Source organism: Fopius arisanus, unplaced genomic scaffold (genome assembly GCF_000806365.1).
Source record: "Fopius arisanus strain USDA-PBARC FA_bdor unplaced genomic scaffold, ASM80636v1 scaffold00090, whole genome shotgun sequence".
Classification (NCBI taxonomy): domain Eukaryota; kingdom Metazoa; phylum Arthropoda; class Insecta; order Hymenoptera; family Braconidae; genus Fopius; species Fopius arisanus.
In genome coordinates this window covers 78,548-89,999 of record NW_011887829.1, presented here as the reverse complement: position 1 = coordinate 89,999, position 11,452 = coordinate 78,548, and the positions used below count along the sequence as shown (strand labels likewise).

The following is an 11,452-nucleotide window of genomic DNA, read 5'->3' as shown; positions in this document are numbered from 1 at the left end:
TCTTTTCCGTCTCTTGCTAGCCTCACACACAATTCAATGCGAAACCCTCAATATTTTATCACCACTCAATTCCGCTGGACAATATCCCCACAAGTGACAACACATTGGACAAGGTGACAACCGTTATTTCCCGTTTACTTACTACAATCATTTTTTTTCATTTCTCCAATTTATTCTATTTTTCATAGTATCAACAAATGCATTACATATTGCATGAATTATTATTGTTTCATCGGTGTTAATAAGGATCAGGTATTATTATTTTTGGAGAACGACCTTCCATTATATCTCGGAGGTTTACAGCAATTTCCTGAAATGATAGATAGAGTTTCGTTGTTGATTTTTATTAGATGTCGTGGAGGAAACTGAATAGATTATGAGTATTAAACCGACTATTGGCATTAAATGCAGATCCATACTGATTTTACAACTTGGATAGTGAATTGGTCAGCAAATTTAATAATTTTTTTTTTTTTCAATGAAATTCGTGGCTTCATGACAATTGTTTACCTCTTCTCTCTGTGACTTTAGCCGATCGATTATGGCCTCGTTGAAGTTTGGATCATTAGCTGGATCCTCAAGGTCTACATCGCTGTCTCCCACCCTCGTAGGGAATTCGACCAGATAGCCCTGCTTGATTGTCTCTAAGATTGAGGTTGAGTGTGTCGCCGAATATTTCAAATCTATTGCAGTGAATGAATCGGTTCCTGCCGGAATCAACAGGGCCTTATCTAAATCACTACAAATCCCTTTCCTGAAAAAAAATTTCAATTCAATTATATCATTGCATGATATTCGCACGAATATTCCGCCGATTAACTTACATTGGATGATTAGAAAATCCATGCCAGCTGAGTAAATCCTTCATCTTCCTAACAAGTCCGCTATCCTTGGACGAATAATACTGAAGATCAGCCCCAAGATTGCAAGCAACCGCTCTGAGAGTTTTTCCAATCATTTGCTTCTTTCCCAAGTCGTAATCCTTAAACTCATCGTACTTTCCACCGACAATGCAGAGTTTCATTGGAAATAGATCAATCTGTTTCTCTGTGTAATTGTGAAACTCCTTAATCCGCCGTTGCTTCATTTCCTCGATAATTTGTTGAGTTAAACTCATTTTCATAGCACTCCTAGCAGCTGCCAAACTTTCCTCGAGGGTTGACCATAGGGTACTTGGAGAAGTCAGGTCAAGGATCACCATAAGGGTAATGTGATGAGGAGAATGCGTCAGTGAAGCCCCAGTCACTGCCGCCGATATTAGGGATGATGTGAGATGACCAATTTCCCATATGTGAACAATGTCTCGCATCTTTTTTTTTTTTCATAAAAAAATCATGTATGAAAAAATAATTAATTTTAAAATGAACCAAGTTCATTAATATTCTACAGCACTGACCAAACTCTTGCCAGCTTTTCTTCCATATGAGTAATCCATAGCAATTGTCGGCTTGGCAGTCTCATCTTTCTCCAGAAATCTATAGACCATTGTTGTTTTTCCCTAATAATAGCATCAATCAAAACGCAATGAAATTCAATGCTTATTCTATTTTATTTTATTCAGCTTGTCAATCTACTCACAACTCTTTTACTTCCAATAATAATGATGGAACGCTCCCGGGATTCTTCCATATCATTTTTTTTCTTCCTCTCCTCATCAATTGACATTTTTACCGCTGCGCCTCGCATATTTTCCCTGTAAAATCGGGAAATGCACTTATAATTAATTCATTGGCCTTCCTCATTATTATCACTTACACATTGTCACTTTTCATTGTCGAAAATTTACTAATTAACGTTTATCCATGAGAATTAACTCAGGTTATAGTTTTGTATGCATTTCTCGTTGCTAGGGAAACACGTCCAGGGAGACTGCGGTATTTTTCATTCCAAAACTTGACTCGTGTCTCTTGCATTTTAATATAATCACTGGCAGAATATTCATATTTCTTGCGCAACATTAATACTAGAACTAATGAAATTCACCAGCGAAAAAATTTAATTGATTCGTGTTCATTAAAATGGCTTGTATCTCTAAATTTTCTGCGCATTGATTTATTATAAAAAAATAAATATTAAAATGGATCGGAGAAAAACAAATAAATGAAACCTCAGTTAATTAGATATGATTATTGTATAGTATAATTATGATATACATTAGTATCTACATACTCCTCTCGAAATAAATACACAACATTTTATTCACTCGGCAATTTCACACTTTCAATGGCCCAAAAAGTATAACATTGCGCACATGAGTAAATTTTCAAGCTTAAAAAAGAAAGAACACGTTTTTAATGTTCTCTAGCTGCTGCTCATTGCATAAACATTATGTACAAATGTTGGACTAGAACAGTGGAATGCAATTTTTCGAAATTAATTGATTCATTTTGATAACTATCTAATTATTATTCCGTAAAGTGGTTATTCATTTACTTTTTAGCCGAGATTTTTTTCATTCAATAGATTTCATCAAACGATCTCGATTAATTTATTACAAACGTAATAATTCGTAATTGCACGGTGGGATTAATATAGATTTGGCCAATGGAACGTGGCAGTGTTTTTAGACATTAAACAAGTTAAAAACAATGCGGCAAAATGATACAGTAATAAAAGTACATTATTCCGGTGTAAATGAATTTACAAATACATTATCTTGAATGGCTTGAAAGGGGAGAGTTCAGAAGAATTTGTCAGAAGACTCTATTTATAGGGTATAGAAAATTGAATTTTTACTGGGCTTTTGATATTTTGTAATGCAATGACAACCTCTTCAGAATTCCCCTCCCTGAAATTCCTCAGTTTCCAATAAATATTTCATCGATAACCAGTCGATGAAGGAGGAATAATATTAGTCATCTCTTCCTGTGATGTCTCATTGCCTCTAGGAGACAGTAAACCACTCGCTCTGCATGTTATCTCGACCAAATATCAGACATCCAATCATCATTCAATTCGTTTGCTGGTAGAACTTTTAGATTTCTCAATGCTTCAAGATAGAATGTTAATTCTGAGGTTACTACACCATGTTGTGGTCCCCCGTTGTTCACTATATTCATTTTAACTAATTGTTCCCTGAGTTTTTCTTTAAATGATACATTGACTGTACGATAGAGCGCTTGAACTTCGACTGGGGGGAGAATTCCTGAAACAGCTTCGTGGAGTTTTATTAAATGTCTCGAAATATTCCTAAATGATTGCGAAGGTACGGGAGGCCTTGCGTCCCAGCTTGTGATTTGTCCCCCCACGAGATTATCCACAATTGTGAGAATTTTTCCCTCAATCTCCCTGATGTGTGCACGAACATCCCTTTCAACGGAATCGAGCAGTGCAACCCCTCCTGTTCCCCCTGATGAGCTCATGGCACTTCGATTGGCACTGTGATTTGCCAATTCTTGAAAATGGGCTTTAACGAATGGCATAAACCACAGAATAAGCTTGAGGCTTCTTCCAGCTAGCACCAAAATTGTGCTAGTAATAGTTTTCAAGCCAGCCACATGCATGGCACCAGCCCCCAGCACAAGCTGACAGCACCTCGAGTTATAATGTCTTAAAAGCTCAGCGAGTTGTCTTCCAACAGCTCCGGAGAGTGCCTTGAGCTCATCACCAGTTCTACAATATTCGTTTATCATCTGTACCAGCATCAATGCCGTACCCACCACAGCGAATTGCTCCTCACCCACAAAAATAAAACTCCCTACCTCGCTCTCGCGCCATTCTAGCTCATCACCTACAGGAAACCTCCGATTTTCGAAGACAAAAGTAACAAGCCTCTGAAACTCCTTGGGTACCTCCGCCTGTTTCCATCGCTCCGATTCAAGCAGAAGCCCCAGTTTGCTTTTTCTTTCATTGTGAAACCGCTGTACAAACTTGCTGGCCTGTGCCTTGAAGGCAGATCTCAGTGCTGTGCACTGTTTTCCACAGATTCCTTCACAGGTCTCAGTGAAACCCTCAACCATACCAGCAAGCTGACAAACCTGCCCAGCAGTTGCTTTGTCACTCAACCAAGATCCCTTTTCACTCCATTCGCGCTCCTTGCCATCACTAATTTTCTCCCTCTCGCTCCTATCATCCCCACCAGCTGCCACCAGATTTCCCAGCCTCTCATGGCAATAATCACAGACCGATGTCAACATATCGGAGAGCTTGGTAATAACCCTGGAATGCTCGTCAGTGGTTAATCGCCTGTCAATAATAAAATTGTCATCATCTACTGGGCCCACAGAGAGGTCCACCGTGTCCTTCATCACTTCGTAGACAGCTCGAACCCGATGCAATAAATATGTCAGCGATTGGATGGTGTTCTGGAGGAGAATCAGCCTTTCAGGGAGGGACAGCCCTCCAACTTCGAGGGCTGCTGCTTGCTGATCACTGCAGCAATCACTGGCAGCCAATGCCTCAATTACCCTCTGCTTAGTTATTGCTCTGATTGTCGTGATTGCTTCCTCCTTGTAGGTGTCGACAAACTGAAATTGCTTCTGTCTCAATAGCCCAGAGATTATTGACACGAGTTTGTCACCATCGAGAACTGTCCCGTCACTGTGAATTGTCAGAGGACGATTGAGATCTGCTGTCGAGTACCTCTCGAACTCTGTAGAGAGCATCTTGTCGACTAGCCTCTCCATTTCAGTGAGTTGAGAGCTCAAATGTCTGAAGCTCTGGATACCATTGAGCTCCTGATGCAGGATCTCCTGAGTGGTGGAGATGAGGTCGAGGGCTGCCACATAATCTGGAGTCGAGAGCAGGAGTTGAATCATAGGCTGACTCTGATGGACTGTTGCCATTAATTTAAGCTTCTCGCGAACCAACAGGTGGTTGCAACGGCATCTCTCTAGCTTGATAATATTCAGGGAGTCCTGCACTAGAGTCTTGTCAATCTCGTGGATGTTACGGCGCAGTGCCTTGAGGACTGTTATCGTCTGGGTGAGTTGCTCCATGAGGGCGTCGTGAGAAGTCATTGCAATGAAGAAGGCTTGGGATTTAGAGGCCACCTGCTCGGCTATTTGCACCTCGACGATATCGAGGTAGTGACTTAATTTCTCCTGGAGGGCCTTAACGTCACTTACTATATTTGTGGAAGGATTCAAGAGGCCGGAGGTGGTGAATGGGAAGACCGTGTTAAAAGTCGAGGCCGAGGAGAGGTCTAGGGAAGGCGATAGGAATATCTTGGGGATACTCCCGAGATTGAACTGGGATGAACGCTCTATTGATGTTGATGATTTTTTCAAACTAGAAAAATTCGATGTTCCTCTGGAATGTTTTCTGTACCTCCTAATGATCTTCTGGATATAATTATCAAAATGGTGGATCGTGATATCGGGAAGATATGGACTTTTTGGGATGTCAACTTTTTCGATGAATGCATCACCCCAGGTTTTCGTGAGAAAGTTACTCTGCTTGCCCTTGCGTGGATCATTGAGTACAGCTGGTAGATTTTGTACAGCTGAGTAGACTGTCCACTGGGACAGCGTTTCATTAATCTGTCCATTGGTTTTACGCTGTTGGTGTTGCTGCTGCTGCTGCTGCTGCTGTTGCTGCTGGTGCTGCTGCTGCTGGACTGCAGCATGTTTTGTCGCATGCATTATGTAATCTTTGTCGGAGACACCTTCCAGGGGTAATGATGAACACACTTCATTGTACCCATAATGACAGACGTAGGAGCCGCCTTCGATTGTACAATGTTGCTCTCTCAAGTGTCTGAAACCAATAATTTAACGCAATTTTTTATTTTATCAATTGTTCTTGTTTTTTTAAGCTGTCATAATGGTGACTAGACATAAAGCACTTTGACATACGTATGCAATGATGACCCACCTGACAAAGTCTTGAATACGTTTGAAGGTTAAGTGTGAGCAATATTCACAGACAATAGTTGCGATTGTCTCTGATGTTTTCACTATTTTTGCCATTTCTCAAGGGCCCTATCAACAATTAATTTTTTCAACTCATTTGGTACGAGAATGATTTTTCATCCGATTTACATTTTAGCAATTGGGTGCGATAAGCACACGTACACTCAGGTTAGCCTGTGTAATATTGTACATGACTAATACATGAACACGATGAAGTAGAGGATTGACTAAAGTAGAGGCTCAGTTCTGGGGGGTTTGAGTGTAGTGGAAGTAGCAATGGGAAACGTCACCTGGAGTGCGTTGGAACCTTGTGACCGGCTGATGGTTATTTTCCCGGTGAAAATTCATTCTCATCATATAATCACATACGTAATATGATTCTCGAAAATCGAAATTTTTCAAGAGAGACACGATCTACGATTTTTGAGGATGAAAAATGATTTTTTTTTTTTCAAATCGTAATTCTTCCATTAGCCAACGATGGATTTAAAATATTTATTTCAACGGGCGACCCTAATCATAATAAAAAATATCTTTTTCATTTGTCCAAGTTGAGTCGCTTCGATTTTTAAATTCCCTTGCAACGGCGCGCGGAGCAGCCGACAAGATGGCGATCGCCTTGTATTTTCAAATAAAATATATTTCTATACACAATATTATCCCTCAAACAATTTATTTTCCTCAAAAATGAAAAATGCTATCAGCAATAAAAAAAAGATGTAAAAAAAAAATGGAAAAGTATCACAACAGTGAATTGTTGTTAGGATCGCTGTAGGGATTGAAACGAGTGACAGTTAATATGGGAGTATTGGAGAATATATTGTCATGATCCTGAGGAAAGTGAGAATTTTGTTGATTATTTCGTTGAGTCTCCAGAGCTATGAGTTTTTGTCTTTTCTCTTCCATTAGCCTGTCCCGATGCTTGTGGATGTAGTCGCAAACGTTGGGAAGGCCCATTATAACACATGCAGCAAGACCAGAGCGGAAGAAATTCATATCTGTGGCTTCATACCTTTCGAATATCATTGATTAATGATTTTTTTATTCAGCCAAAATGGATAAATGGTAATTGAAAAGATGAATTCACCATTCATTGGTTCTCTCGTCGTAGCACTCAACGAGAAACAAGGTATTCATGCCGTTGTAGCCACCAATAGCGAAAATCATATCATCAATTACTTCAATAGCAAAATTACTCCTCGGGTTATACATTTCAGGGATATGCTCCCATCTGTTAGTAGTAGGATCATATTTCTCTCCACTTTTTTTTCTACCATTTCCGGCAAAACCTCCTTAATTAAATATCACCAAGTTAAATAATGACTCTCGAAATTTTAACCAAATGAATAATATGAATGATACCTTAAACGGACAAATTACCTATAGCATAAACACATCCATGATAAGAAATGCAGGAGACTCCACTTCTACGTGATCTCATCGACGCTATCACAGTCCATTGATTGCTCTCAGGGTCATAAACCTCAGCTGTGTTTAGGCACTCGTTTCCATTAAACCCCCCAACCACGTAAATTTTATCTTAAAAATTCAATGGATAGAAGAAAATTTAATTGAGTATATATAAATGATTTAAGATTTTGAATTGGTATGAAAAAAAGAGAATTAACTGTTGAGAGTAGTAGCACTGGCGTCGGATCTCTGTCGATTCATGGAGGCAATGAGTGACCACTGATTTTCCTTGTAATTGTATCTCTCTGCAGTGTTGAGCCTGCAGTGTCCATCGAATCCTCCTATTGCATAAATAACCTCATTGAGAACAGCAACACTGACGTAACATCTTCTAGCATTCATAGGGGCGACTTCCCTCCAGACTTTGGTCACTGCATTGAAGCAGCGACAACTGTTAAAGTAGCTTTTTGTGTCAATGTTGGTGGCATTGGGGAGACCGTTGCTGAAGCCCCCGATTACATAAATATTGAAACCAATAGCTGCGAGTCCGTGGTAGGCACGTCCTCCAATTGGATCCATTTCAGCTACCTTGAAAAATTAAATGATATATGCTAAGGGATAGAGATGCAGTGATGAAGAAATAAAATAGACCAACTGGAATCCAGCGATCAGCTCTGGTATCATAAGTTTCGATGGCAGAAGTGGTTTTGTTAGCCCTCCATCCACCAATAGTGAAAAGAATCTCATGAGGAACCCTAGGTCTAGCGATTTCCGGGGTGGCCAGGGCACCATCCTTCTGGGTAATCATCTCCAGATCATAAAGGAATGTCAATGTTTCGATGATGATGGGTCTGCAGGCCTCTACTCCTGCGACATAATGATGCTCCTTTACCCTCTCCAGGAAGTACTGAGTGTCTAGCAAGCCCAGCCTAATTGTCTTCATGAGCTCAACAATGTGCTGCTTTCTATCCTCAGGCTTGTGGTCTATCCACTTTATCACCAGCTCCCACACGACCTCTTCGCTCTTAACATTCAACTCATCCGCACCCACTAATGGCAAAAGTTTGTCTATCGATAACTTGAGGATCTCTTCATTCCTCTGGGCAACATCAATGAAATTTCTCATAACGTATGTGTGGGCATCACTCTCCAATTCACTGCAGAAGTGCTCTTTACCGAATCTCATAACGGATATGCAATTTTCTGGGGTCAAGTTGTTCTTTAAATAGGCGCAGCAGAGCTTTATTATACCCATGATGCAGAGATAGTTGGAAGTTATCAAAAGGTCGCAAACATTATCGTGAGTCACTTCTAGAGATCGCAAGTATGCGTACTTCAAAATTAATTCCATTATTTCGGAGGTGACACCAGGGAGTCGGACTTCCGTTTTTTCTTCGGTGTAGAATGATGTCGTGAATAGAGTTCTGAATATTTTTTTCAACAGGACAATAAGATTAAACTACTAAACAGAACATCTTAAATGGAAATATTAGGATAGAAGTATTAAGCACCTGAAATAACTGCTACATGCCGACAATATGGCGCGATGAATGGAAAAAACTCCACCATCCTCCAGATGCACCACAGCGTCGCAGAATAAATTATTCTCTCTCAAGTCATACAGTGACTGCATGGCTTGGGTGCTCATGCATCTTCCACCATATTCAATCACCATGCCATTTTCATTATAATCATTACTCTCTTCATTGCTTTTCTCATCGGCATACACCACCATCTTTCACTCGCAATAAACTCCCCAATTTCAAGCCCTAAACTCTCGAAATTTTAGATTTTTTATTTTTCATTTTTTCCCCATCAATTTCTTTTCTTTTCCGTTTTTTTTTTTTATTTTTTCCTGTGATTAATCAATCCTCGCGAGTTTAATAGATATGACGTGAGGTTAAACTTGAGATTTGTCGGATACTTTTTGGTTAATGAGAGAATGAGGAGATTGAGCTGGATAGGTTGATGTAGCAACGCGCAGTAACAAAAGACAATAATTCATCAATTGAGAGAAACTCCGGGTACTAATGCGAGACGACATTGTGCTTTTTAAATGTCAATCATCATGAAAATTATTTAGCAGGTCTTAGTGATAAACAAATGACGTTTCATACCTATGAGCATAGAGAAATTCATAGGATTATATTTTTTTACCTTTGTTTTTTGTTTTCTTTTTTTTTTCACCTTTAAATCAATGAATAAGAAGAAGAGAAATAAAATATTAGTTCGTTTTAAAATTTAAATGAGATTTTTGTCCCTTTTAATTACAAAAAAAAAGCATTGAAATATAAATAGGCGAGGGAGAGTAAATCTCATGAAGTAGCAGTATCAGATTCAACAATACTACCCTTCCCTCCACCACCGCCATCCTTTGCAGCAGGAGAATTAGCCCTGGCGATGGCCAGAAAAAAAGAATTAGCGTAGGCATCACCAGTCCACATATTGACGAAAGTACTCCACTTGTTGCTGACACACTCATGAGTCTCTTGGACGACGCCCAGTGTAGTGACTCCTAGGCCATGGTTGCTCTCTTGCTTTTTGTGGTGATTTTCCTCTCCCCATAATCTGAAAGTCCAATGGACAACGGCGAACGTAGCGGCATTTGTAGGAAAAGCCCGTATAATGGTGGAGTTGAGGCCCCTGAAGAGACAGGAGATGCCCTCATCTCTAATGGATTTTTTCAGGCAGTCGATGCTTCCCAGGTACCTCTGCTGTAGATCCGCCTGAACTCTCGACTTGATCACATCAATTGGATAAGTAAATACCCAGGAAGCTGTACCGGCGAGTCCACCAGCGATGAGCATCGTTATTGTCGAAATTGATTCTGGAGTGGCTGATTCGCTCCTGGTGAGAGCCTCGTATGTAAAAAAATAAATTCCGTAACTCGGTGCTTCCCTGAGGGCTGTGATTCCCAGTCCTCGGAAAACACCTGCCAGCCCTGAATGCCTGTAGATATGTTTGAGACACTCGAGTGGTCCTCCGTAGGATGATCGCTGGGATGATCCCTGGGATTGCAGCTGCATTCGGGTTTTAGTGAGCTCTAGGGGGGCTGCCACTGGGGATTGAACAAGACCCGCTGCTGCCCCTGCTAGGAAGTGAGTTGAAAGGTCGTCTGGCCTGGAGGAGTGACGTTGAGCTTCACCGTATGCGCCGAAGATGAGGGCATTTATGAAGGCTACTCCGGCCATTGGGGACGTCATGCCTCGATAAAGACCTGTTATCTGAACAATTTTTATTTCATTATTTTCTACATTTATTTTTAAATACCAAATATAAATAAAATAAAAAGACTTTTTTACCGATTCTGTGGCTAGAATTGATCGGAAACAGTGCCATGTGCCCCTGAAACGAGGGTTTCTGCTGTCCTGTGTTTGAATGTGGACTTTTATTGTGTCCAGAGGATATCCCACCACAAGACCGGCGCACCCTCAAAATTCATTGTAAAATAACATTTTGCAAATATGAGTATTTCTATCAAGTTAGTGAACATTTGGCTAATATTTTTCTTTCTCTCAGTCTCTATGTTCAAACAAATTTTATCTCTAAACCTTTAACATCAAATAAACGACGAATGTTATTCTGTTTGAACTTCTGATAAGAAGTTGGCCCTTGGCCATTGAATAAATATCTAACTATCTTTGAGTTGAGTAATTCGAGAAAAATAATATTTTCATCAATCTATCGATAGTGAATGAAATAAAATTTGCCATTACCTCCAAGACAACCGGCAGTAAAGTCAAGTGCCATTCTTGTATATTTACACTTCCAAAAGATATTTCGCTAGCACCCAATTTTTTATTCAAAAATGCCTTCTTAAGTTTAACGCTTACGTTTAAACATGATTTGTAATATTTGCCGGAATCCATGAAAGTGAATGAAAAAATTATAACAAAATTTCGTTGCTTTGTTTACTGAATCCGATAAACCGAGAGTCAATCACTATTTGGACATCGAAATGATTAAGAGAGAAAGTTCACTATTGAATAATGTCCACCGTTCTTCAAGTAATACAAAATCATTCTAACAATAATAGATTGTTAAAAATGGAAAAGACAATGTTATTTTAATAGCACGGATATGAAATGGACTAAACTGTGATAGTTGTAGTTGAATACTGATCGACGAGCATGGACTGATGCTTTCCAACGATTCCGGGGAGCAAAGATCATCGGACTTATCGTAAATTC

The 11,452-nt window shown here is 39.8% G+C and overlaps 4 protein-coding genes across 4 annotated transcripts; all 4 read right to left on the bottom strand.

Annotated features, from left to right (window-relative positions):
• Positions 1–43: 43 nt before the first annotated feature.
• Positions 44–2,053, bottom strand: LOC105270520 (cytoplasmic dynein 2 light intermediate chain 1). Its single transcript, XM_011311523.1, has 6 exons — positions 1,756–2,053; positions 1,579–1,693; positions 1,397–1,498; positions 825–1,309; positions 511–754; positions 44–310 (listed from the first exon to the last, which is right to left on the bottom strand). Exons 1-6 carry the CDS (start codon positions 1,770–1,772, stop codon positions 239–241), a joined length of 1,035 nt encoding a protein of 344 aa, XP_011309825.1. The 5' UTR covers positions 1,773–2,053; the 3' UTR covers positions 44–238.
• Positions 2,054–2,137: 84 nt separating this feature from the next.
• Positions 2,138–6,074, bottom strand: scat (VPS54 subunit of GARP complex scat). The gene is made up of 2 exons (XM_011311524.1): positions 5,815–6,074; positions 2,138–5,697 (listed from the first exon to the last, which is right to left on the bottom strand). Exons 1-2 carry the CDS (start codon positions 5,907–5,909, stop codon positions 2,916–2,918), a joined length of 2,877 nt encoding a protein of 958 aa, XP_011309826.1. The 5' UTR covers positions 5,910–6,074; the 3' UTR covers positions 2,138–2,915.
• Positions 6,075–6,518: 444 nt separating this feature from the next.
• Positions 6,519–9,461, bottom strand: LOC105270519 (kelch-like protein 10). The gene is made up of 6 exons (XM_011311522.1): positions 8,774–9,461; positions 7,918–8,686; positions 7,481–7,850; positions 7,233–7,391; positions 6,940–7,144; positions 6,519–6,864 (listed from the first exon to the last, which is right to left on the bottom strand). The coding sequence occupies exons 1-6, from the start codon at positions 8,995–8,997 to the stop codon at positions 6,594–6,596; spliced, it is 1,998 nt and encodes a 665-aa protein (XP_011309824.1). The 5' UTR covers positions 8,998–9,461; the 3' UTR covers positions 6,519–6,593.
• A 29-nt stretch (positions 9,462–9,490) lies between these two features.
• Positions 9,491–11,427, bottom strand: LOC105270517 (mitochondrial basic amino acids transporter-like). The gene is made up of 3 exons (XM_011311521.1): positions 10,979–11,427; positions 10,565–10,692; positions 9,491–10,486 (listed from the first exon to the last, which is right to left on the bottom strand). The coding sequence occupies exons 1-3, from the start codon at positions 11,010–11,012 to the stop codon at positions 9,578–9,580; spliced, it is 1,071 nt and encodes a 356-aa protein (XP_011309823.1). The 5' UTR covers positions 11,013–11,427; the 3' UTR covers positions 9,491–9,577.
• Positions 11,428–11,452: the final 25 nt, after the last annotated feature.

What these genes read in the sequence shown, in the direction of transcription:
- LOC105270520 (XM_011311523.1), bottom strand. An exon ending in GAAAAGCTGGCAAGAGTTTG is followed by an intron (nt 1,310 to 1,396) that starts GTCAGTGCTGTA and finishes AAAAAAAAAAAG; the next exon opens with ATGCGAGACATTGTTCACAT. An exon ending in TAAAGTCACAGAGAGAAGAG is followed by an intron (nt 311 to 510) that starts GTAAACAATTGT and finishes CTATCATTTCAG; the next exon opens with GAAATTGCTGTAAACCTCCG.
- scat (XM_011311524.1), bottom strand. Translation starts at nt 5,909, where the DNA reads ATGGCAAAAATAGTGAAAACATCAGAGACAATCGCAACTATTGTCTGT. An exon ending in CGTATTCAAGACTTTGTCAG is followed by an intron (nt 5,698 to 5,814) that starts GTGGGTCATCAT and finishes TATTGGTTTCAG; the next exon opens with ACACTTGAGAGAGCAACATT.
- LOC105270519 (XM_011311522.1), bottom strand. Translation starts at nt 8,997, where the DNA reads ATGGTGGTGTATGCCGATGAGAAAAGCAATGAAGAGAGTAATGATTAT. An exon ending in GCATGTAGCAGTTATTTCAG is followed by an intron (nt 8,687 to 8,773) that starts GTGCTTAATACT and finishes AAAAATATTCAG; the next exon opens with AACTCTATTCACGACATCAT. An exon ending in GAGCTGATCGCTGGATTCCA is followed by an intron (nt 7,851 to 7,917) that starts GTTGGTCTATTT and finishes TAATTTTTCAAG; the next exon opens with GTAGCTGAAATGGATCCAAT.
- LOC105270517 (XM_011311521.1), bottom strand. Translation starts at nt 11,012, where the DNA reads ATGGCACTTGACTTTACTGCCGGTTGTCTTGGAG. An exon ending in TACTGCCGGTTGTCTTGGAG is followed by an intron (nt 10,693 to 10,978) that starts GTAATGGCAAAT and finishes ATGAATTTTGAG; the next exon opens with GGTGCGCCGGTCTTGTGGTG. An exon ending in CAATTCTAGCCACAGAATCG is followed by an intron (nt 10,487 to 10,564) that starts GTAAAAAAGTCT and finishes AAAATTGTTCAG; the next exon opens with ATAACAGGTCTTTATCGAGG.